At 38.5% G+C, this 26,815-nt stretch overlaps 2 protein-coding genes across 6 annotated transcripts in view; one reads left to right on the top strand and one right to left on the bottom strand.

Annotated features, from left to right (window-relative positions):
* FAIM (Fas apoptotic inhibitory molecule) overlaps positions 1-26,815 on the top strand; it is a 136,479-nt gene that overhangs the window by 69,495 nt on the left and 40,169 nt on the right. The window contains exon 4 of one of the 2 annotated variants that reach the window (XM_064277255.1): positions 7,237-7,362. The exons of the other annotated variant lie outside the window; for it this stretch is intronic. Coding sequence (XP_064133325.1) covers positions 7,237-7,343 — 107 coding nt within the window. The 3' untranslated portion in view covers positions 7,344-7,362. Of the gene's footprint in view, positions 1-7,236; positions 7,363-26,815 lie in introns of those variants that run through there. 2 annotated transcript variants of the gene reach the window in all.
* Positions 13,970-26,815, bottom strand: part of PIK3CB (phosphatidylinositol-4,5-bisphosphate 3-kinase catalytic subunit beta) — a 205,861-nt gene continuing 193,015 nt past the window's right edge. For all 4 annotated transcript variants that reach the window (XM_064277249.1, XM_064277248.1, XM_023538797.2 and 1 more), the window contains 5 exons: positions 22,206-22,373; positions 21,005-21,128; positions 17,291-17,436; positions 16,039-16,171; positions 13,970-15,458 (listed from right to left, as the gene is read on the bottom strand). In XM_064277249.1, coding sequence (XP_064133319.1) covers positions 15,321-15,458; positions 16,039-16,171; positions 17,291-17,436; positions 21,005-21,128; positions 22,206-22,373 — 709 coding nt within the window. In that variant the 3' untranslated portion in view covers positions 13,970-15,320. The remainder of the gene's footprint in view (positions 15,459-16,038; positions 16,172-17,290; positions 17,437-21,004; positions 21,129-22,205; positions 22,374-26,815) is intronic.

The following is a 26,815-nucleotide window of genomic DNA, read 5'->3' as shown; positions in this document are numbered from 1 at the left end:
AACAATGACAAAAATGTGGGTATATCTAAATGAATAGTGGCTGCATAAAATGGTAATAATTTCTTGTAGAGTTTAACATTGATATATAAATAAAATACAACAACAATAGCATAGAGATTGGGAGAAAGGTTTCTGCATTATCTGTGAAGATGGTAAAAGTAGCAATTAACATTAGACCTGGATAAGTCTAGGATGCAAGTTGCAATCTAATCAATCAAAAGAATGGTGAAAGAATGTATGATTTTCAAATTAATGGGGAAAATGCTTTTAAAATTCCATTAGAACTGGAAGGAAAAAATTGGGAAGAAAAAGAACACAGAAAAAAAAAAAGTACAGTGAGATGGTTGAGATACCTGAAATATATCAGTATTTACATTAAATGTAAATGGACTAAATGTTTCAATGAACAGGTAAAGATTATCAGAATGGATTAAAGAAACAAAGGAACAACTGAATGCTATTTACAAAAAAAAGAAATCTATAACATAAGGATTCAAGAATATTAAAAAAAAATACACCATGAAAACACTAACCAAATGAAAGCTGGTGTAACTATATTACTTTAACTAAAGTAGACTTTAAGGCAAAAAGCATTACCAAAAACACAGAGGAACACTTTAAAGTGATGAAAGGTTCAATTCCCTGGAAGAAAAATCAACTAAATTTGTATGCACTTAATAATATATCCTTAAACTCTATATGATAAGCATTGAAATAACTAGAAAAATAGGCAAATTCACAATCAAAATGGGATATTTTATCTCTCTGACAACTGCTATGGAAAAACTCAGAATATATAAAATTTAAACAACACAATTAGCAGAACTGAACTAATGAATGTATATAGAACACTGCATCCAGTAACTGCAGAATTCTTTTTACACACACACATTTATAATATTTGACCATATTGTGGATCATAGAACAAGTCTCACAAATTTGAAAGATTTAAATCATAAAATCAATCTAGAAATCAGTAACAAAATGGCAATGAGGAAACCCACATGTATTTGCAAGCTAAGCAACCATCTCATAAAAATGGGGGATAAGAAGAGGAGGTGTTATGGATTGAATTGTGTCCACCCAAAATACATGTTGTAAATCCTAACTTCTATGCCTGTGGCTATAATCCCATTTGGAAATGGGTTGTCTTTGTTACATTAATGAGGCAGGATTAGCGTAGGGTGTATCTACATTAGCAAGTGTGGGGTGGGGGGTGGGGGGAAGCAGCCAAGGAACAAGGGCATTTCCCCAGAACCAAGAGAGAAAGTCTTCCCCTAGAGCCAGCACCCTGAATTTGGACTTCTGGCCTCCTGTGAGAAAATAAATTCCTGTTTGTTAAAGCCAACTACTTGTGGTATTTCAGTTATAGCAGCAGTAGATAACTAAGACAGAATTTGGTCCCGAGAAGTAGGGGTGGTGCTCTAACAGATACCTATAATGTGGAAGTGGTTTTGAAATTTGGGAATGGGTGGAGGCCGGAAGAGTTTTAAAGTGCCTAATAGTAAAAGCCTAGATTACACTGAAGAGACTGTTGGTAGAATTAGGGATGTCACAGGCAATTCTGGTGAGGGCTCAGAAGGAAGTGAGAAGAGCCATAAAGTCTCTATCATCTTAGAGAATACATATGGCACTGTCAATGGAATGTTGCTAGAAATGTGGACATTGAATGTGCTTCTAGTGAGGCTTTAAAAGGAAATGATAGCATGTGATTGGACAATGGAGGAAGGGCAATACTTTTTATGCAGTGGCAAGAACTTGTCTGAATTATGTTCAAATGTTTGGTGGAAGGTAGAACTTGTAAGTGATGAACTTGGATATTTGGTTGAGGAGATTTCTAAGCAAGATCTTTATGGGGTCATGTGGTGTCTCCCTGCTCCTTATAGTAAAATGAGAGAGGAAAGACATGGACTTAAAAATGAACACAAAACTTAAAAGATTTGGAAAATTCTGTTGCACAAACTAAGGACATGTGTCTTAGAATTTTTACCAAGGATGTGGCTACACAATCTTTCATTAAGGAGATTAAACCTATGACTGATGGATCTAGCCAGCTACCACAGCAGAAAACCCATCAGCTTAGACTGAAAGGAACAGAGAAAGAACTAAAGGAAAGAATGCTGAATGCCTCTTAGAATTCTACAGGTAGAAAACAGGCCAAATGAGCTACATCTGTTGTTCTCCAAGATAAGAAAAGGACTATCCTTGGAGCAATTTGGAGATTAGCAGAACTGTTGGAAGGAGCATGGGAAGCAGGGCTGCATTGGTTTCAAAGGGTGGAGTCACAGCATCCTAGGTTTAAGAGTCAGATCTTTAACAACTTGGTTCCAGAGTGTAGGGCTGCTATTCATGAGTGCCAGGGGAATAGGGCTGCCATGTCCAAAGGGCAGAAGAACAGGGTCTGCTGGGGCCGAGAGGGTAGGTTCGTCACTCAGATGGACTAGGAGAATGGGGCTGCCTGAAGCCAAGGGAGAAGAGTTGCCATCCCAGAGGGTGTGGAAGGCAAAGCTGAAGCCCAGGGCTGAGGGGCCTCCACCCAGAATTCAGGGTGTGGCCAAGACCCAGAGTCAGGAAGGTGGTGTCATTGCCCAGATGGTGTCAAAGGAGAGAGGATTATTTTCAAGCCTTAAGAGCTAATGTAATGTGTTGTGCTGGGTTTTGGACATGCTTGGTGCTTGTTATCCCTCCTTTTCCTCCACTTTCTCCCATTTGTAATGGAAATATTTACCTTGTGCCTGTTCTACCATGTACTTTGGAAACAGATAACCTGTAGTCTAGATTTTACAGGTTCATAGATGAAAAGGAATTTTGCCCCAGGATGGACTCATATCGACCCTGTAGGTCAGAGTAGAACTGCTCCATAGGGTTTCCAAGGAGCACCTGGTAGAATCAAACTGCTGACCTTTTGGTTAGTAGCCGTAGCTCTTAACCAGTATGGTGCCAGGGTTTTCAGATAGGAGGATAGCAAAATAAATCCAAATAAAGGAGTAGGAAGGATATAATGATAACCCACCCCACTGCCGTCGAGTCGATTCCGACCCATAGTGACCCTATAGGACAGAGTAGAACTGCCCCATAGAGTTTCCAAGGAGCGCCTGGCGGATTTGAACTACCAACCTCTTGGTTAGCAGCCGTAGCACTTAACCACTATGCCACCAGGGTTTCCATATAATGATAAGAAAGTGGAAAACATACAACACAAGGTCAAAAAGCCAAAAGTTGTTTCTTTGTAAAGACCAATAAAGTTAAAAAACTTCTAGCATGACTGATCAAGAAAACAGAGAAGGCACAAATAACCAATAACAAGCATAAAAAAGAGGACATCATTATCAATCCAAGTTTGAAGGTATGCATTACTTTATGAAAATAAATTTTAAAATGTAGATGAAGTGGACATATTCTAAGAAAATTTATAATTTTTTAAAATGGACACAATAAAAATGAGTATTCCTATAGCTATTAAAGAAATTAAATCCATACCTCAAAGAAAATATCAGGCATATTTCACCAGTGAAATACTATCAAACATTTAAGGAAGAAATAATGCCAACCTTATTTGTGTTATAAGGTCACAATAATCTTGGTAAGAAAACATGACATAGACCTTAAAATTAAATTATAGACCAATCTCACTAGTGAAAATAGATGCAAAAATCCCAAATGAAATACTGGCAAACCAAATCCACTAATATTTTAAAAAGATAATACATCATGACCAAGTTTGGTAGATTCCAGGAATCCAAACTTGGTTTAATGTTTGAACACCAATCAATGTAACTCAACAAATGAGACAAACCACATGATCATCTCAGTAAAATGCAGAAGAAATCATTTGAAAAAACTCAACCATTTGTGATTAAAAAAAAGATTTCCTTATCAAACTGAGAATTTACTTGATTTGGTAAAATGATATCTATTAAGAAAAAAAAAGACTGCAAACAATGTACTTAATATTGAAAGTTTTCCCACTGAGATTAACAACAAGAGAAAGGTGCCCCCTGTTACTTCTATTCAACCTTTAATGGGAATTCTTCACCAGTGCAAAAGAGCAAGAAAAAAATAAAAATGATGCAAGAAATAGAAGAAATAAAACTATCATTATTTGTAGATGATATATGCAAAAGCAAAATAATTTATACAAATAAATTGTTAGATTAATAAGAAAGGTTGGTGATTCTGCTAAATACAAACATCAATTGTATTTCTATAGACCAGCTGGTCTGAAACTATAGTGAAAACTTTGCTCAAGCACAGGTTGCTGGGTTCCACCCCCAATTTTTGACTCAGTAGGCCTAGGGTGGGGCTTGAAATTTGCATTTCTAATCAGTTCCCAGGTGATGCTGAAGCTCCTAGTTAGGGGACCACGTTTTGATAACCACTGCTAGAGATTAACAACAGTAAGACTTAAAATCACTTACCCAGGAATCTGGGCAAAGGTGTACAAGAACTCTAAACAGAAAAGTATAAATCATTATGGATATAAATTAAAGATCTAATAAATGGAGAGATACTACATTTGCATAGATTGGAACAGTTAATATTCTGAATGTGTTGAATTTGTCCAACATGATCCATAAATTTAATGCAATCTGCTCATAAGTCACACAGATTTCTCTTAGTGGAACTCAACAGATTCTGAAATGTACACTGAAGCAGGCACATACATAAAGAGCATAGATATTGAAAACAGACTCTCTGAAAATTGGCTTCACCACCTACTATGTGACTGTGGATAAATTATTTAACCTTTCTGTGCCTCTGTAAATGGGAAGCAATAATTGTACCTATCACAAAAGATTGTTATAAGGATTGTATATATACATATATGTGTGTGTGTGTGTACATACTGTATGCTATGTATGAATTTGGTAGACAGCCAGGCAGGCAGGCAGACAGACAGACAGATAGATGAAAACAGTCCAGACTAGCCAGGGCATTCTTGAAGAAGACATGTTATCTACTGGATATCTTCCGAAGTCTGGAAGCAGATCCATACATATATGAATAATTGGTTTAAAACAAAGGTGGGTCTACAGAACAGTGGGCAAAGGATTATCTTTTAAATAAAACATACTGGGGCAATTGGATGTCCATATGGAAAAAAATGAAATTTGACTCCCACATCACATTATGTATAAAAGCAATTCCAAATAGATTATAGATCTAAATGGGAAAGGTAAAGCAATAAAGCTTTTTAAAGAATATACAGGAGAAGTGTCTTCATGATCTTGGAGTAGGGAAAGATTTCTTAAAAACTACACACAGAGTATTAACCATAAAATAAAATAACAACAAATTTGACATTAAAAACAAGGTCTTGTGTTATTAGAAAGAAACCATTAAGAGAATGAGAAGGAAAATCAGAGTAGAAAAATGTATTTTCAGCACATATCCCTGACAAAAGATTTGTACACAGAAAATAAAGAGAATGCCACTAACAAAAAACACAAAGCAAAATAAATAACAACCCTTCCTCAAAAGAAGCTAAAAACCAAAATGACAGGTAATGCAATAGAGAAATGGGCCAAGAACTTAAACAGGTGTTTCACAAAGGAGGAAATCCAAATGTCCAAAATAAGTGTGAAAAAGTAGGTTAACCTCATTACTAATCAGGGAGATGCAAAGTAAACTCACTACGGGCAGTCCCCAGATTATGAACTTAATTCCATTCCTAAATCTCCTTTACGTTGAATTTGAACCTAAATTGGTACACTTTGGCACGGTTAGTATCTAATGTCAGTCAAATGTTTGTTTTAGTATATAGTGTACCTTTCTATGCATAAAACATTAAAAAAAAAAAACACTTCCAGATACACTAAAACATGTTTAACATAGTAATACAATGCTAATAACGTTTTCATGCGAGTCGCAAAGTAGCACCCATTTGTTATTACGAACCATTGTATGTACCTTGAGTTTTGAATATAATAGGCTTTACAGGAGTTGGTTTGTAACCACAGGTTTTAAGTATGTCAGATGATCATAACCCGGGGACTGCCTGTACACACATCTGAATGGCTAAAATCAAATACTGGTTAATTAGGTATTGATAAGAATGAGGAACAACAGGAGTTCTCATATAGTACTGGAGGAAGAGTAAATTGGTACAATTTATTTTAGCATTACCTAGTCAACTTGAAGATACGCATAATCCTATGACCCATCAAACGAGCCTTGGTGGCACAGTGGTTCAGCGCTGGGCTGCAAACAGAAAGGTCAGTGGTTCAAACCCTCCTGCAGGAGAAAGATGTGGGGTCTGCTTCTATAAAAATTACAGCCTTGGAAACCTTACAGGGCAACTCTGTCCTGTAGGGTTGCTATGAGTCCAATCAACTCAATGGCATTCAACAACATGACCTATCAATTTTAATCTTAAGTATATAATACATCTAAAGAAATATGTATATATATATGAACTAGGAGATAAATTATAAAAAGATCATAGAAGCAGTATTTTAATAGCATCAAATGAGAAATAACCTATATGTGCAGAATAGAAAGTATATATAAATTGTGGTATATCCTTTAAGTGGAATACTATACAGTGATGATAAAGCATGAATTACAACTACATGGCTGAATCTTGAAAACGTAGTGTTGAGTGAAAGAAGCCTGACCCAAAAAGTAGGTGATGTAATTCTAAAGTAAGGAAATAAATGATTGCCTTAAAAGCAGGCATAGTGATATCTTGGCAGAGAGGGAGGGGGTCCTGACCCGGAAAGGGAACTTGTAGGGCTTCTGAGGTATTGACAATGTTCTTTCTTGGCCTTATGGTGGTTACATGGGCATTTGCTCTATGATGTTAATGTGACATGTTATTGTTTTATGCACTTTTCTATAGGTGTTATTTTTCACAATTAAAAAAAAATGTAGAAGACAGGAAGGAAAGGCCAAACTTGAGTTGTTGAACCTGGGCTTTAAAAGTACAGAGAATCAGAGGTTCCAATAAGCTATTAGTTATACATCTTAGAGTAGAAATAACTCAGAAATGTGATGTCAGAATAGTTTTTCCCATTACTGAAAAGGGGGATAAAACTGCTACAGATACTGGAGGAAGAAGAGGCTCCAGGAGGTTGTGATGGGTGTTTTGGACCCTACCTGGATCCCTAAGGAGTGGCATTCTACAGTTGGGGAAGGGAGAAGAGGCATATGGAAAGAAACAATTGTTAAGCTTGGAAAGAAACCATTGTTTAAAGCTTGTTAGTGCCATAAATCTTGCTTTTTCTCACTTTCTAGCCTTTATATGGAGCCCTGGTGGCACAGTGGTTAAGAGTTTGAACCTACCAGTGGCTCCTTCTAGAGCCTATGGAGCAGTTCTACTTTGTCTTACAGGGTCGCTATGAGTTGGAATTGACTCAACAGCAACAGGTTTGTGTTTTTTTTTTTTTTTTTAAGGTTTTGGCTTTTATATATACTGTGTCTTCCTGCTTAATTTGCTTTTCCCATCATCCCCTCCCTTAGCCCCTTAAGACTCAGCTCAGAGGCCCATTTCTCTAAACAAGCCCAGCCCCTGCCATCTCCTTTCTGAGTTGTCCATCCCCAGCAATCAGAGTCACATGGCATGATACCACTCTACTCTCTATTCTGAGGACCAGTCTCACATTTTGTAGACAAGTGACACCTACATTACAGGCTGCCCAGCTGAGGTCTGACAGTCAGGGCTGTGGGCTGGAAATAACTTGAGAATGCACTGGAGGATCCTACCCATAGAGCAGACTGGGGAGAGCTCTGGGAGGGGCTTTCCCTTCCAGAGGTTCCTCTTTTCAGTGGCCTTCAAGAGGGGGGAGCAAGGAAAGAAGAGAGTTTGCTAGGACTCGGGGTTCAGCTTATGTTCCTATCCCTAGCCTTAGCCCAGCCTGCCCCAATCCCAGAATATTGAGTGGGGAAGAGACTATCAGCCTCATTTTACAACTTAGGAAGCTCAAACCTTGAGAAGTAAATACCTTACTCAAGAGCCACAGAGGCAGAACTGGATTGCAAATCTTGGCCTCTGGATGTCAGGGTCTGCCTATAGGCATGAGGTGGGTACTCAAGAATTACTTGCTTAGCAAGGTCAACCTCTGTGTCCCCAGACCCAGGTAGACTCATCAAATGCTATCCTCAAGCATGGAAATGTACAAAAAGGTTCCAAAACCTTGTTTGGGGAACTTGGGAAAAGGACCAGAAGACATGGAGCCAAGGGTTTTGGGGTAAGATACACCATTGGTCAGAGCACTCAAGAGCCAAGGCATGGGGTAACCCACTCCCATGCAAAGAGCTCTTCCTGCGGCCCAGGGCACTAAATCATTACGGAGGGTGGCTATCTTTCTGCCTCCCCACCTTCTTCTCTATGGCTCAGCCAGAGCCTGAGTCAGGTGATGTGAAATTCAGCAAGTGTGTGGGGAGCACCTGCTGGGAGTGCTAAGCAGCTACTGAGGGCTACTGAGCTGCAGTGTCCTGGCTGTCTTTCTAGGGCCTATAGTAAAAGTCCACAATTTGTCTGTCAGTTTGTTGTACTGTAGTGGCTTGCATGTTGCTGTGATGCTGGAAGCCATATCTCTGGTATTTCAAATACCAGCACGGTCACCTATGGAGGACAGGTTTCAGCTGAGCTTCCAGACTAAGACAGACTAGGAAGAAGGACCTGGCAGTCTACTTCTGAAAAAACTGGACAGTGAAAACCTTATGAACAGCAGTGGAACATTATCTGATATAGTGCTCAAAGATGAGCCCCTCAAGTTGGAAGGCACTCAAAGGATGCCTGGGGAGGAGCTGCCTCCACAAAGTAGAATGAACCATAATAATGTGGATGGAGTAAAGCTCTTGAGACCTTCATGTGCTGATGCGGCATGACTCGAAATGAGGAAAAACAGCTGCAAACATTCATTAATAATTGGAACGTGGAACATATTAAGTATGAATCTTGGAAAATTGGAAGTTACCAGAAATGAAATGGAACACATAAAGATTGATATCCTAGGCATTAGTGAGCTAAAATGGACTGAGAATGGACAGTTTGAATCAGATAATCATATGGTCTACTATGCTGGGAATGACAAATTGAAGAGGAATGGCCTCACAATCATCATCAAAAAAAAAAAATTTAAGAGCTACCTGAAGTAAAACACTGTCATTGATAGGATAATATTCATATGCATACAAAGAATGCCAGTTAATACGACTATTATTCAAATTTATGCACCAACCACTAATGCCAAAGATAAAGAAACGGAAGATTTTGACCAAGTTCTGCAGTCTTAAATTGATCAAGAACGCACTCAAGATGCATTGATAATTACTGGTGATTGGAATGTGAAAGTTGGAAACAAAGAGGAAGGATCAGAATTGGAAAATAAGGCCTTGGTGATAGAAATGATGCTGGAGATCACATGACAGAATTTGGCAAGACCAACAACTTCAGCATTGCAAATACTTTTTTTCAACAACATAAACAGTGACTATACACGTGGACCTCATTGGAGGAATATACAGGAATTAGATCCACTACAACGTTAGAGCTGACTGTAGAACAGACCATCAGTTGCTCACATGCAAGTTTAAGATGAAGAAAATTAAACAAGTCCACAAGAACCAATATACGACCTTGAGTATATCCTACCTGAATTTAAAGACCATCTCAAGAATAGATTTGACATATTGAATGCTAATAATCGAAGACCAGACAAGTTGTGGAATGACATCAAGGACATCATACATGAAGAAAGCAAAAGGTCATTAAAAAAACAGGAAACAAAGAAAAGACCAAAATGGGTGTCAGAAGAAACTCTGAAATTTGCTCTTGAAAGTAGAGTAGCTAAAGTGAATGGAAGAAATGAAGTAGAAGAGCTGAAAAGATTTCAAAGGGCCGCTTGAGAAGACAAAGTACTATAATAATATGTGCAAAGACCTGGAGTTAGAGAACCAAAAGGCGAAAACAGCTTGGCAAAAACTGAAGAAAAAATTCGAGCCTTGAGTTGCAATACTGAAGGACTCTGTGGGCAAAATATTGAATGATGCAGGAAGTATCAAAAGAAGATGGAAGGACCCATGTTCACTGCAGCATTATTCACAATAGCAAGAAGATGGAAACAACCTAAGTGCCCATCAACAGATGAATGGATAAACAAATTATGGTACATACACACAATGGAATACCATGCAACAATAAAGAATGATGATGAATCTGTAAAACATCTCACAACATGGATGAATCTGGAGGGCATTATGTAGAGTGAAATACGTCAATCACAAAAGGATAAATACTGTATGAAACCACTACTATAAAAATCCAAGAAAAGGCTTACACACAGAAAAAAAAAAAAATCTTTGATGGTTACGAGGGACGGGAGGGGTGAGGAAGGGAAATCCCTAACTAGATAGTAGGTAAGTGTTAACTTTGGTGAAGGGAAAGACACACAGTATAGGGAAGTCAGTACAACTTACTAAAGGAAAGCCATAGAAGCTTCCTAGACACTCCAAACACCTTGAGGGACTGAGGGCTGTGGACCATGGTCTCGGGGGACATTTAGGTCAACTGGCATATAAATGTTCTACATCCTATTTTGGTGAGTAGTGTCTGGGGTCTTAAAAACTTGTGAGCAGCCATGTAAGATATATCTATTGGTCCCATCCAGTTTGGAGCAAAGGAGAATGAAGAAAACCAAAGGCGCAAGGAAAATATTAGTCCAAAGGACTAATGGACCCCATGAACCACACCCTCCACCAGCCTGAGCCCAGAAAAATTAGATTGTGACCTGCTACCATCACTGACCGCTCTGACAAGAATCACAATATAGGGTCCTAGGCAGAGCAGGAGAAAAATGTAGAACAAAGTTCAAATTCACACACATAGAAAGTAGACCTACTGGTCTTACAAAGACTGGAGGACCCCCCTGAGACTATGGTCCCTGGATACTCTGCTAACTCAGAACTGAAGACCTTCCTGATGCCTGCCTTTTAGCCAAAGACTAGACAGGCATATAAAAGAAACAATAATACATGTGAGGAATGTACTTATTAGTTCAATCAAGCATACAAGACTGTCTTAATTATCTAGTGCTACTATAACAGAAATAGCACAAGTGGATGGCTTTAACAAAGATTTATTCTCTCAGTTTAAGAAGCTATAAGTCCAAATTCAGGGCGCCAGCTCCAGGGGCAGGCTTTCTCTTTCTGTTGGCTCTGGGGGAAGGTTCTTGTCATCAATATTCCCCTGGTCTAGAAGCTTCTTTGTACAGGGACCCCACGTCAGAAGGACATGCTCCACTCCTGGCTCTTCTTGCTTGGTGGTAATGAAGTACCTCTTCTCTCTGCTGGCTTCTCTCCTTCAAATCTCAGAAAAGATTGGCTCAAGACACAACCTACTCCTATAGATTGTGTCCTGCCTCATTAATATAACTGCCTCTAGTCCTGTCTCGTTAAAATCATAGAGGTTAGGATTTACAGCACACAGGACAATTACGTCAGATCACAAAATGGGGGACAACCACACAATACTGGGAATCATGACCTAGCCAGGTTGACACATTTTTGGGGGACAAAATTCAATCCATCAGAGAACAAATGGGCAATACCTGCACAAAAGCAAAGAGAAGGCAGGAAAGAAAGGGACAGGAAAACTGGACAAATGTACACAGGGAACCCTGGGGGTGTAAATGGAAAGGGGGAAGAGTGCTGACACATTGTAGGTATTGCAATCAATGTTACAAAACAATGTGTATAAATTTTTAATGAGAAACTAATGTGCACTGTAAACTTTCACTAAAGCACAAAATAAAAGTAAATAAAAAGAAGATGGAATGAATACAGTCACTATACCAAAAAGAACTGGTCGATGTTCAACCATTTCAGGAAGTATCATAGGATGAAGAACCGACTGTATTGAAGGAAGAAGTCCAAACTACACTGAAGGCATTGTTGAAAAAAGGGCTCCGGGAATTGATGGAATACCAATACAGATGTTTCAACAAACAGATTTACCACTGGAAGTGCTTACTTGTCTATGCCAACAAATTTGGAAGACAGCTACCTGGTCAATCGACTGGAAGAACTCCATATTTGTGCCCATACCAAAGAAAGGTGATCCAACAGAATGTGGAAATTATCAAACCATATCATTAATATTGCATGCAAGTAAAATTTTGCTGAAGATCACTGAAAAGCAGCTGCAGCAGTACATCGACAGTGAACTGCCAAAAATTCAAGCTGGATTCAGAAGAGGACGCGCAACGAGGGATTATCATTGCTGATGTCAGATTGATCTTGGCTGAAAGCATAGAATACCAAAAAGATTTTAACTTATGTTTTATTGACTATGCAAAGGCATTCAACTGTGTGGATCATAACAAATTATGGATAACACTGCAAAGAATGGGAATTCCAGAACACAATTAATGTGCTCATGAGGAACCTGTACATAGACCAAGAGGCATTCTCACAGAACAAGGGGATACTGTGTGGTTTAAAATCAGGAAAGGTGTGCATCAGGGTTTTATCTTTTCACCATATCTATTCAACCTGTATGCTGAACAAATAATGGGAGATGCTGGACTGACTATACGAGGAAGAAGGCAGCATCAGGATTAGAGGAAGACTCATTAACAACCTGCTATATGCAGATGACAGAGACTTGCTTCCTGAAGGTAAAGAGGACTTGAACCACTTACTGATAAAGATCAAAGACTACGTACAGCCTTCAGTATGGATTGCACCTCAACATAAAGAAAACAAAAATCCTCACAACAGGACCAATAAGCAACATCATGATAAATGGAGAAGAGATGGAAGTTGTCAAGGATTTCATTTTACTTGAATCCACCATCAACGCCCATGGAAGCAGCAGTCAAGAAATCAAAATGACATACTGCACTGGACAAATCTGCTGGAAAAGACCTCTCTAAAGTGTTAAAAAGCAAAGATGTTATTTTGAGGACTAAGGTGCACCTGGCCCAAGCCATGGTGTCTTCAGTCGCCTCATACGCATGGGAAACTTGGACAATGAGTAAGAAGGGCTGAAGAATTGATGCATTTGAATTGTGGTGTTGGTGAAGAATACTGAATATACCATGGACTGCCAGAAGAATGTACAAACCTGTATTGGAAGAAGCCAAAATGCTCCGTAGAAGTGAGAATTTCAAGACTTTGTCTCACATACTTTGGAAACATTATCAGGAGGAACCAGTCCCTGGAAAAGGACGCAATGGTTGATAAAGCAGATAGTCAACAAAAGAGAGGAAAACCTTCACCAAGATGGAGAGACACAGTGGCTGCAACTATGGGCTCAAGCAGAGCAATGACTGTGAAGCTGGAATTGACTGGACAGCACCTAACAACAACACAGAGCATGGCAGAGGTGGGGGAAGAGGGGGTCAAGCTCAGACCCAGCACTGCCTGGGGACACACATAGAAAGTTACTCCCTTTTTGTGCTCCTGAAGTCATTCACATTCACTGGTTTGGCATAAACTCATCATGTCCCTCTTTGGGCTGAGGAAACTGTTCTGACAACAGTGGTATCCACTTCTGCCTGGCAATGGTCACCTCTCTCCAAACCTATAACCTGCCCTTGGACAAAGATCCCTGAACAAACCCATCCTTGTTCATTCCTATTCCTGGAACTCACAATGAGTCTAGACCAGACTTCCAAAGTGGCTGTGGTTTGGCCTTGACTTGAGGGTTGAGGAACTGAAGGGGCATTATCCCAGACCTTAGGATACCTCCCAAAGGCATGGGAAACCTCTCCCTGCAGACTCTATCAAAGTCTAAGGGGCGCCACACACTGTGCTTGATGGGGCTGGGAAGCAAGGAGAGAAATTGGGGAAGAAACCTCAGCTTACTTCTGAGACAGGTTTATCTACTGACTTGGTCATTTCTTGGAGTCCCAGTGCCAAGGTCCAAAGGCCTGTGTTACCCATAAGTAAGAGGCCCACACTTCCCAAGAGCAGCTAAACCAGCTCACCCATTTATTTGACTGAAAATTTTAAGGACAACAAATTTAAACAATTTTTTAATAAAATTTCTATAGAAAACTCAGTCACAGGGCAAATACTCAGTTCTCTTTTCCACATCATTGAGGACTGAGAGCTCCCAATATTCTTTGGATGTTGCCAGTACTCAGAAAGGGCATTCATTTACACATTCAAACCAGTAGCTCCTATTGCACATATTAACATTATTTGCCATCTAGCACCCTAAATACATGGTACCTCAACAAATAAATTAAAGAATGCCAAGTAGCATAAAACCATTTCAATTTGAATATCCTTGAAAAATCACATTAATACAAGTTTTAATAAATACAGTAAGAACTGCTGGCATTTTAATAAAACGCTGGATTTTAGATCTGGAGTTTATTCCATAAATAGGTTCCTTTTCATTTGCTTTCTTTCTTGAATACATTTGCTCAAGTATTAGGCTCTATGAACTCTTTCATAGATAACCATGTAAAAACTGTATTAATATGTGCCTCATTACAGAAGCAGCTGGAAGAACTGGATCACACAGTTAACTGAAAGGTAACTTTAAAGAAAAGCTGTATTTTTTGTAAAACTTTAAAACTGAGGCTGAAGAAAACCAAAGAAACACTTTTTTTACATAGAACTCTCACGAGAAATTTTATAAATATATATGCAGCATACATATATATGTGTATATTATATATATCTACATATACCTATATAGATATATATTAGATATATCTGTATCTATCTATATGTGTGTGTATAAATAATATTTGCCTCAACAGTAGATTTTCAGTAAGTCTGGGTGGAATGATGCTATCATGGTAGATAAGTATTAGGAAAAAATCAACAAGTTTCCACCGATTCAAAACATTTCTTTTGAAAAATAATCATAATTTCAAATTATACCATAATTTGTAGCTTATACATTTAAAAAAAGGAAGAAAAATACCTTTCTTTTAAGCCTTGCTTGGAAAGCTACCAGCCCCAGTTTGTGGATAAGTTGGCTGAGTGATAACACTTGGTCACAATACTGAAAAGAAGTATTTACATCTTTCTGTAAAAGTACCAAACACTTAAAAAATAATTATAATAAGGAAAAAAATCTCTAGTAGCATTCCTTGGAGTGCAAAATCAGCAGGAAGTGATTATCCATAATGTTGACATTTTTCATGATGAGTCTCGATCAAGCATTCAATAAGCGAAGGGTGATCATCAGGGACTTTTCAGGTTAAGTTCTGTGGAATGCCTTGATCTTCTTTTAACTGAATTCCAGGATTTCATTCCCTTTATAACATCTCTGGCAGGGTCATGTTCAATTTAGTGCAAGTGCAAAATGAAAACTAAATGAAACCAACAAATATATTAAGAGCAAAGGCTGATGGTTAAGATCTGTAGTCTTTCCGAACTGTGTGGGCCATCCAGTTTACTTTAGTAGTCCAGCTTTCCCTGAGTGCCTCATCAAATTTTTGCTTGAATTGTTTGAGTGCTTCTTCTTCACTCTTCCCTAAGGCAAGAGAATCCTAAAAATGAAGGAAAAAAGTCTGATTTTATATATGATCCATAGGGATGTGTGGGTGTCACTATGTGCAAATGGCTCAGCCTCACCTCCCAGCCTCCCATCAGGCAATGTACACATGTTCTTATTTAACATCAAGGTAGGGTGACTTCTCCTAAAGGGTTTTTGAAGATGAAATAAATTTATGACTACTATAAAACACCTACTCAAGTTGCTTGCTGCTATGATCTGAATCCAATGACTCAAGACCCACTAAGACCCTGGCAAGTAAAAAGCAGGTTGTTGAAAAGCATGGTGCCAAGCAGCTTCTAATCCCTGTTATTCCAGTGTATGAGTAGGAAGGTTGCTGCCCAACACCAGCCTTCTTTATGCTCCTTTTACTGACAGGAAATCATCTGGGTTACAAGGTTCTCTTTCAAAATTGCTCCCTCATATGAACTTCCCAGATTGTTTCCTCCTGGCTAAGAACTATCTCAGAGTAAATGACTTTCTTCCACTTCCTTTGGGCATTTGAATAAAAGAGGCAGCTAGACCTGAGCTTCACATCCACAGTGTCCAATGTACAAAAAAAAAGGGGTTTATACCTTGAGATACTGTATATCCTTGACTGATGTGAGCTCAGGAAGCCCTGCAGTCAACATCAGTGCAAACAGAGTGATGAAGAGACTCCCATGCCGTCGTAAGATCAGATATGCATCCTCACAACACTGGCGGAACCTAGTTGATGCAGCAAATCACATGAACACAGTGTTGGAGGGGACAGCACATTTCATCAAAGAAAACAAGAGGGACATATCTAGACTTTCTACTAATGGGCTGGAAAGATTCTACTGAGCTAAAGTTTCATTTCTGATTTTTATTTCTTTGAAAACTGTCCAAGGACTAAAACATATAAAATAATTCAGGCTTTCTAAAATCACTCATCTTTTTCAAAAGCAAAACTAAAACTGTATGCTAAAAAAAAAAAAAAAACTATGCCAGAAGGCAACATTATACTTTAGCTTTTCAATTCTATGAGACACAAGAGCAGATTATAAAATAAGTGATAATTATAATCCAAGCTGATTTCTGAATGTACATCTAGATTTTGGGGCCTGACTATGGAAACTAATTTCGTTAATGACCACCCACCACCCAACAACATCAGAGCTTTTGCACTGACTTTCATCTTGCCATTCCTCTCTCCTCTTGAAGATGGTCCTTCTTGGACCATACAATCATATCTCCCTTATTTTGCCAAAGAGAAAACTGGACACACAGAGGTATATTCTGCAGAAGCCCAGGTAGGACTAGATAACGGCGATCATTTGTTAAGTGTATGGTATGTATCAACCACATCATGTATCTCTAATCATCATCATAATTATTTTTGTCCCCATTTTAAGATGAAGAAACAAAGACAGAAAGACTAGTAATGTGCTTGAGAACATACAGGTAGTAAGGCATAGATCAGAGATTACAAAGTCTCCTCCCCACCTCCTGAACCCTGGTTCCTTTACCATATTCCACATAGAATGACAGAAACATGCCTGTTGTCTCAGCATCTCACTAGCAAATGTCTTAAAAGTTTCAGAGAATTTTCTGAAACAGGCAAAAGCTAGAATACTATTAGAATAAAACACAGTATCTTATTTCATTCTAGCATTCTTGTTTCTCCTCCCTGTACATTTCTGAACCAGCACGGGGATCTGACAGGCAACTATCCCCCGAAGTATCTTATTAGCAAATTGTATACCTCCCAGATTCAAATACACCACAGCATAGGAAATGCTAGTCCAGCTGGTCAGATGACAAACTGGTAGATGAGTTTAGCCTTGACATGAGGACAACACTCACCGGCCAAACTTTTCTGTGTTTCCTGTTTTTCCTTGTTGAATGACATGAATGAAATCATAGGTAAGTATAAAAGGCACTCGCTCCCTTTTAATGCCAAATTTAGACTTGAAGTTTCCAAGAATATGTCCAAAGTCAATGTGGAAGAGCTGGAACAAATGAGATTTAATTTCGTTTTTCTAATGTGTTCCAAGTAGAAGGGCAATCTCTCAGCAGTCCTAGAAGCCCATAACCTATGCCCACCTTCACCTGAGCCGTTCTGTTTTCACAGCCCATAGGCCACTTGGGAAGGGTGTTTCTAACATTCATAGGTCTTTTATCCTAAACGATAGCCCTAAAATTAAACTGCATATACCCAGTAGGAAAGGGAAATCTTTAAAAAAGAAAAGGCATCCAAATAATAAACATATCTGATTAAAAAGAAAAAAGGTCAAATAGTTCTACATAACAAAAGAATACTTCCTTGCCCTGTCGGCTCCCTCAACTTGAGTGCTGCTGCTTATAGGTAACTTCTCCCCACTCATTTACCTGTTTTCCCTGGTGTTTGCCTCTATTTTTCTAAATATGTTTGTGCTTTTTTTTTTACTTCTTAATTTTAGATTACTACTCCTATTATAGAAGGATTTAGCAATCTCGTGCTAATGTAATGTTATACAATATAGCATGTTATGTCATAATTTCTAGTTAAACCAATATTCAGTATTTATACTGTTCAGATCATGTAAATATATTTCAAAGCTGAGTCATGTGGTATACTATGATTACATTTCCTTTGTTGTTCATCTTTTCTTTTTTTTTTCCTGGGCAAAACAGTGTTTTGTTTTTTTTTTTTTTGGTGGGGCGATTAGTATTCTAGAACCCTATCATCAATTCTTCCCACACTCTCCTCAAGATCAAAATATCTCTTTGAAAATTATTTTCCACATGGTTAGACAATCTCTCTGTTTCTATCCAGGCGAGCTGCTCTCTAAGCCTGCTGCTGAGCCACTGTCCTGAGAGCTCCCTTCACTCCTCTCTTGCTCGGACTCCCTGCTTCCCTGCCTCCCACATCACATTCCCCTTGTACTCAGACCTGGGCACTACTGGCATTTGGGGCCTATAGCTCTTTGCTGTGGAGGACTGTACTTTGCACTAGAGGATGTTCAGTCACATGCTTGGTCTCTACTAACTAGATGCCAGTAACACAGCCTTCAGTGATGGCCACCAAAAACTGTCTTCAGAATACTGACAAATATAGTGGGCAGGAGGGGTGGTGGTGGTGGAGTGGAGAACACAAAATAACCTCACTTGGGAACTACTGATTCAGAACCTTGTTTTGGTGGATGTCTTTATTCTGGCAGCCTTCTGACAGAAGATGCAGAGGAGGTACAGCTTTTGAGACCTTGTGTGTTTGAAAATGTCTTTATTTGACCTTTATACTTGATTGATAGTTTGGTTATAAAATTCTAGATTAGAAATCATTTTCCCTCAAAATCATGAAGGCAAACTTTCACCATCTTACAATTTCCAGTGATGCTATTATGAAGCCAAGTGTCATTCTGACTTCTGAATCCTGGTGTGTGACCTGCTGTGTCTCTGGGAAATTTTTAAGACCTTCTCTTGATGCCTAATGCATTAAAATCGCATGGTGAAGGGCTTAGTGAGGGTCTTTTTCATACTATAAGAAACTTTTATACTCTTTTGACTGGACATTCATGGATGTCAGCTCTGAGAAACATTTTTATATTATTTGCTTGGTAAGTCCCTTCCTCTTTTGTTTCTGAGCCAAATTTCTGGGATATAAATCTGGTGTGTTCGTTCCCTGTGCATCAATTTTCTCACCTCTGTAAGGCTGTGAGGATTGAAGAAGTTAACATGCATAAAGCACTTAGAACTTTGCCTGTCATGAGTTCAATAAATATTAACTACTCTTTATTTACACTGTTTCTATTTTAACTTTGTATTTGTTTCTATTAATTTCCAGGAAGTCTTTATATTGACTAATTTTTTTAAAAATTAGAAACTTATTATCTCATAGATGCAGTGTTTTCTTTAAATTTTTAAATCATCTTCTATTTACTTCAGTCACACTGTTTTCCTAGAGTTCTTTTTTTTCTTTCTTTTTTGCCACTTTGCTTATTTTTGTCTCTATCTTTCATGATGGCAGCTTCCTTCAAATTTCTGGTAATCCTTAACTGGCCATGTACATGGTAGGCTTGTTGACTGGTGGGCTTCCTTGCAGAGTGGACTAGGAGAGACCTCAACTGTCAAGGTCTTTTCACTGGAACCAATCAGATCTTCTTGGTAAGACTCATCTAGTCTCTTGCTGAAAATGGGATAAACATCCAGCTGCCAGTGTTACTGGACAAAGCATGCAGAAGTGGCTGGGGATCGTAGTATTTAGTTTGCCAACTTTCACTTTATCCTCCTTTTTAATATGGTACCTTTCCCTCTGTGGAACCTGGTATCCTTGGGTCAGGAGAGGAGAATTAATTTCTTCAGAGAATAAACCTTCCATCTCCTTCTTGGTAAAAGGACTTGAGCACCTAAACGCTTCATATATAAACTGCCAATCCATCCTGTTTTCAGCCTCTTTATCCCCACCTTCAGCAGTACCTGGTGCTTCTAGTCTAGAGCTTTTCTTGGACTACCACACCCCTCTACAAATACTCAGGTTTCCATTTTCCCAGCTTTGCTAAGTCACTGTCACTTCTCCATCTTGTTTTCTACCATCCCCCAAATCTGTTGATGTCTTGCATTCACCATGGCCTCTTTTCCAATTATCTTGGTCTTCTTGGGTTTATAAACGTTTTCTCCTTACTATCATTTTAGAGGGGTGTCAGGAAAAGAGTCTTGATAAACCTATGTGTTCAATCTGATTAACCAGAAGTCTGAGGGAATCCTTTTAAGTATGGATATAAGGTTCGAACAGGGCCTTCAAAAGGGCTGGGCCTAACACTGAAAGGGAAAGGGTGTACTGCTGGGCAGATCACTTTGGTACTTATGACCTGGGCAAATTCTCAAAGGCCAAGCCAGAGCTATTCAAATCTCCCCAGGAGGTACAAAATTCTGGGTCCCACCTAGAGCCAGTATTTGCACATGGACCCAGGAATTTTCATTCTGGTATGCATCTATTTTTTTTTTTTTTTTTATGCATCTAGTTGCAGGGAATTCCAAGGGTGGCTATGCTTAAAAATTACTGAAAATATCTCATTTGCCTTTGTTTAATATGACTTTATAGACAAAAATAAACTATTCTGGAAAATGAGACTTTTTCATTTGAAAACTAAGAACTTCTTTATAAATAGCCTTCCCTAAAATGATATTATTCATACGAATTTTCTCCCTACTCCCAGCTATGATTAAGTTTGATGTTCTAAAAGAGAAAATGGCTCAAGTAGGATTCATCTCAAATTTTTTTAGCACTGCTCATCTTCTGTAAAGTTCATAAATCCAGCACATAAACTGCTCCTCTACTCTTAATTTTTATATTGAAAGAATAGGTCACTTACAAATAACTGCAAAAATATTTTAAATAAATGCTTACCACCTAACTTTAAACAAACAAGCAAATATATGAAACACATGGTATATGAAGTGAGTGGTGGTGGAAAACTTAAGGAAAGACAAAGAAATTATTCTGAGAATCACTAAAGACTCTGCTTGAGTTTCACTAGAGATTATGCTGTATGTAATGGCACCACTAAGGACTCTGGGAGATGTCAGGGAGCAGCTCACCTGGCCAGTTTTCTTGACCATGATGTTGTCACTATGTCTGTCACCAATCCCAAGGACATAAGAAGCTACACAGTAGCCAGCACAGGACAGGGTAAACTCCTCAATAGCTCGGTCCAGATCATCCCTAAACAAGAGAAAAAGTAGAAGCAACAAATATTTTCAGCCTCCAAATGTGGGGGATGAGACTCAATCCACATCTCTTTTTGAACTGTGAGGAGAACTGTTTCCTTCTGAATTGTGAGGAGAACTGTAGCACAGAGCTGCCAAAATCATATGAGCAGAACATGCTGGATCGGCCAAGGGAGTGAGCATGATCACCTCAGGGGCAGGACTGAAGAGGCAGCAGGCTGGCATCAAAGACATTAGGTAACTCTGCCTCAACCATTCAAACTCCTATGTCCTGGGAGCTGCATGTCAGTGGCAGGGGCGGGGGCTCACGCCTACAGTAATGAGAGAAGACCATGGGCTTCGCTGGATGATGCTGAGGCTTAGGAACATTTTTGTAAGGTTTGACCTCAGACCAGAACTCCATGTTTAAGAGTTACGTAAGTTAAGCTGTAATCATTTAAACCACTGACTTCAACTAGAAATGAGTAAAACAGACCCTTTAGAGATAAGACTTATCAAAATATGGAAACTGATTCCCACACATACAAGTCCCTGAATCTTCCCAATGATAAAATCTGAGTCTTACTTAGAAGACTTTGGCCAAAAGTTCTTATAGGGCTTTTTCACTCCCACTGTGAATTTCTTAAATTTCTGCATATTAGTGCTTTTCTAACGCTATAACCATAAATAACACAATTCCAAGCACTGTCTTTTTTAAAGATTACAGTCTACAAACTCATTTACTTCTATCAGACAAAATTAATCTATTCAAAACTTGCTGAAGTTCATACATTCACATAATTATAGAAGCTAATGTACTTAAAAACTTCAATATGTTATTTTAAAAATAAATTCTTAGATAGTAATTTTATACTGCAGGGCTCTAAAATTTGATGTAGATAAAGTTGAATTCAATACTAACCATCTGTAAGTCTTTAGTAAGGTATGTGTGTCATTTTGATCTGGCCTAAAATGAAGCAATAAATAAACAACACTAATATTTCCTTTAAGACACTGCTGATTCTTATTGGAAGAATAGTTATTTCTTTAGCTGTTTGTAAAGAACAATGATAATCAAACAGAATAAACTAACCCTGAATTGTATTCTTTAAGCCAGTTCAGAAGGGCATCTTTGTTGAAGGCTGCAGCAGCTGCCACATTGCTACTGTTCAGCTGAATGTCGGCAATTGTTTCAGAGGTGCTCACAACTTCAATCAGGCCAGAGCGATCTCCTGTTGCTAAACAGCCATAAGGCAGCATCCTGAATGGAAAAAAAAAAATTAGCATAAAGAGTAATCTGTGTAATCTCAGGGGATATCTAGCTCAATTGGCAAAACAGTTTATAAACAAAATGTTCTACATTCTACTTTGGTGAGTAGCATCTGGGTCTTAAAAGGCTTTTGAGTGGCTATCTAAGATATGTCTAATGGTCCCACTCTGTCTGGAGCAAGGGAGAACGAAGAAAACCAAAGACACGACGAAAGATTAGTCCAAAGGACTAATGGACCACAAGTACCACAGCCTCCACCAGACTGGGTCCAGCACAACTAGATGGTGCCCAGCTACCACCACTGACTTCTTTGACAGGGATCACAATAAAGGGCGCACACACACACACACACACGACCAGGCTTACTGGTCTGACTGAGATTGGAGAAACCCTCAGAGAATGGCCCCTGGATGCCCTTTTATCTTAGTACTGAAGTCACTCCTAAGGTTCACCTGTCAGGCAAAGATTAGACAGGCCTATAAAACAAACAAACAATAACACACGTAGTTCAACCATTTTTATACAAGACTAAATGGGCACATCAGCCCAGAGGCAAGTGATTTACTAGAATTCCACTGTGCCAGTTAAATGTATAATTTATTAGCTAGTTATTTTGGTGAAACATTCTATTTGCTGGTCTGGGTGCACAGAAAGAAGCACAACAGATAAAGGGAAGGGTCTTTGTTTTTACTCTAAATTGTGAGGAAGGAAACCACCCTTTGTTTAGCTTCTGGAAACATTTTGAAAAAAAAAATTAAATGTTGAACATGAGACAAAGAGAGGAGTCAAGGATGACCTTAAGGATGTGGGCTTGAACAACTAGAAGGATGGAGTTGCCATTAACCAATATTATATTATTATATAATATATATAAATTGGTTAATTTATAATATTATATTGGTTATATTATTAAATATAACATAATAAATATAATATATTTATATTGGTTAATTCATAATTGGCTAATTTATAATATTATATTGGTTAATGGCAACTCCATCCTTCTAGTTGTTCAAGCCCACATCCTTAAGGTCATCCTTGACTCCTCTCTTTGTCTCATGTTCAACATTTAATTTTTTCTTTCAAAATGTTTCCAGAAGCTCAGTATTTCTCTATCTCCACCCTTCTTTCTATTACCACCAAGTAACCATCAATTCTTACCTCACTGATTCAAGTTTCCTGACAGATCTCCCTGCTGCTTCTGCATCAGTCTATTCTAAATGCAGCAGCTAACATGATCCATTTAAAATGTACTCATATCGTATCACTTGCCTGATCGATGGTTCTGCAATAGCTTCCCACCTTGGAGAGAAAGTCAGCATCTTTGCCATGGCTTACAAGACCTAATCCAATCTGGTCCCCTTCACCTCTCCTACTACTCTTCCCTTGCTCACTTTGTTCCCAGCTACCGGCCTCTTTGCTGTTCCTCAAACATGAGACACAACACTCCCTCACTTTTTTATACATGTTGTTTTCTCCGCCTGGAACATTCTTCCCCAAGATATCTACGTGGCTTACTCCTACCTCTTTCAAATCTTTGCTGAAGTGTCAAAGTAGATGTTCAATAAATATTTCTGAATAAATAGACAAATTTAGTAACAAAATCCCTGTAAGGTAAATTCCCAATTCTACAAAAGAGTAATGCAAGTAACTTGTGCAAAGTCACAGATTTAACTAAGTTGCATGTCTAAGACTTAAAACTAGGTCTGTATGACTCAAAAATCATCCCTTCAACCGAATAAAGTCTCTGGAATCACTAAGTAACAGGTCTTCCAGGCAGCAGCTTCCTGTGTAAATGAACATGGACATGAAGCTTGATTTGGATGAAGAACGGCTCCATGTTTTACAGCTCACGGCAACTGAGTAAAGGGTTAAAATAGAGCACTAATGTGACATCAGTGGGTCTGTATGCCGACCTCTTTTTCCTGATTTGAAGTCTTGCCTCCCCTCAGGTGAATCATAAACTCTTTGGAGATAACAACTCTGAGGAGAGGTGACTGAAAATATAAAAAGGGCAGCAGTCTGTCAGATGAGAATTGATATTCTCACTAGCGACATATAAGAATGCCTATCAAAACACAGTCTGTAAAAGAGATTATCGAATAAAATAATCTTTGTTAAACTGATAGGTATTTTACTTTGAATTGCACTTATCTGATCTCTAATGAAGATAAACATATTCTCACATCTCTTAGCCATTTTAAGGATTTCTTTTGTAAAATAGCTATTTGCATTCTTTGTCAATTTATTAGGGTTTTATAAACATTTTTCTTACTGATTTCTTATGAGCTCTTTATATACTAACATTATCCTTTTGTCATTTTGGTTGCAAATATTATTAATTGATTTTGCCTTTAAAATTTTTACCTCTCAATAAGAAAGGTAGCTAGCTATGAAGCATGGAAGTTTTTTTATCAACACTCCTTATCCTTATCGTGACACAACACATGTGAAGCAAACACTGCCAGGTTAAAACACTCTGGCTGACTTGCAGTCAAACTGGGCACAAGTCCAACAACTTCCTCTTCAAAAGCAAGCAAGGATGAAAGCACTCAATGTCTTGAGGATGAAATGCTCACAATGGGAAGGAAAAAACATCCTTGTCAGAGAGACAGTTTGACAGAAGTCAAGCTGGGGACAAACTCTTGGGGGCCTGACCATCTTATCTGGGTCCCCTTTGCACTCAACTTCTATATTTCTTATAAAGGCCAGTAGTATTTACCTTCCTTTCTCATACTCTCTGACCCAAGGAACAACTTTTATCTTTCACACTAAAGCAAGAATTCAACAGTGAAATTCTACAGCAGTGGGTTGGAAGCCTCATATCCTCACCCTGCACAGTTATGCAGCAGGCTTTCTCTAGTCTCGACTCAATGCGTCCACTCAATTCTAAGTGGTGCCTTTGCCACTGCCTTCACAGAAGGAAAATCTAAGTGCTTTACCTAATGCTTGCTTTACTTCCACCTTCTTCCTTCAACCCTCTGAGGCTACTGACACAATTGTCATTAAAGAGCTTTTGTGTAGGTCTCTTAAAAGGAAGTATATTCCATTAGTGCAAATCAGATGTAAAGTCCCAGTGGAGAAGAACAAAAAAATTGATGCCACGTGTGTTTGTGTGTATTCAGGGGTAGGACTGTCAAACCTACCAAAGGTCAGGCAGATTTACATATAGACAACCAATCGGATTTGACAGAAAATGGTGATTGCTTATTTATTGACCAAAGGAGGTCAGAATGTCCTAACATATTGATGACTTACAAATGTTCTAATTTGAAATGAAAGATACCATAAGAGTATTACAAGACACCAGTGAATAATGAAAATGAGCAATATGCATTTTTATTCATGTCAATATGGCACTACTAGAGGGACTAAAATATTCTGATCATATTCGTAATGTGTGTAAGATACCAAAGGTTTGGAATTGAACTTAAAAGAGTGTGTGCTACGTGACCCAGTTTAACCCGAACAGCTGGCCAAAGGAAAAACTAACACAATAGGAACACTGGAGCACGTATATTTATAGAAACAATAAAAAAAGATTTGGTGAGAAAAAGTTATTAGTTTAAAAATGAACTCAAAAGAATTAAAGCCCTGCATATTTTTTTAAGCATGGGGTCAGAGTACAAAAAGTCAAAAAGTCAGCAAAGATTCCACTGGATAGACAAGTTCCTTTTTCTTGTTAGACACACAATGCCTCCCATCAGACAGATACAGGTTTTTTCTAGTGCTCCCATATGCGCCTGCCTCCCTTTGCCTGAGGTCACAACAAGCTTCATTTGATGCTGAATGTGCTTTATATTTGGATAAAATGAAAAGAATCAAAACTAAAAGAACTTGTTTCAGATTTTCAGTTAGGCTGATGAAAAAGTCTTTAGCTTAGCCTTTTATAACTAAACAAGACTCATCATGTGGCCTGAATCTGCTCTCAGCAGAAGGACCCACTGTGTACTTTATGTGGTACCTCGGAAAGAACCAATGAGTTACTAGCCTAGCCTTCAAGTTTCCTGCCCCTCCCCTCTTCTGTGGATCAATCACGTAAAAATGTTTTCTTGGAGGTTTACTTAATAGGAGGGGTCAGCAAATTTTTGCTGGAAAGGGGCAGGCAGTAAATATTTTAGGTACTGCAGACTATTAGGTCACCATTCAACTCTGCAGTTATAGCACAAAACCAGTCATAAATAATAAACAAATGGATATGACTGTGTGACCAAAAAACTCTATTTACAAAAACAGGCAGCCTTGACCCCAATGAGTTTATGGTTCCCTGACAGGTGTTTCTCACAATGACCCATTTCTCTTATCTATACAGAATTTCTTATGAGTGGTGAACCAAAATACTTGCTACCTTATCCAAAGTTACTACTTCAATTTTTACACAGTTTTATTGGAAGTACGGGAGTCCTTGGGTGGTACAAATGGGTAAGCACTCA

Source organism: Loxodonta africana, chromosome 26 (genome assembly GCF_030014295.1).
Source record: "Loxodonta africana isolate mLoxAfr1 chromosome 26, mLoxAfr1.hap2, whole genome shotgun sequence".
NCBI classification, from domain to species: Eukaryota; Metazoa; Chordata; class Mammalia; order Proboscidea; family Elephantidae; genus Loxodonta; species Loxodonta africana.
Note: the sequence above shows the minus strand (reverse complement) of the source record. Positions and strands in the feature narration are given on the sequence as shown.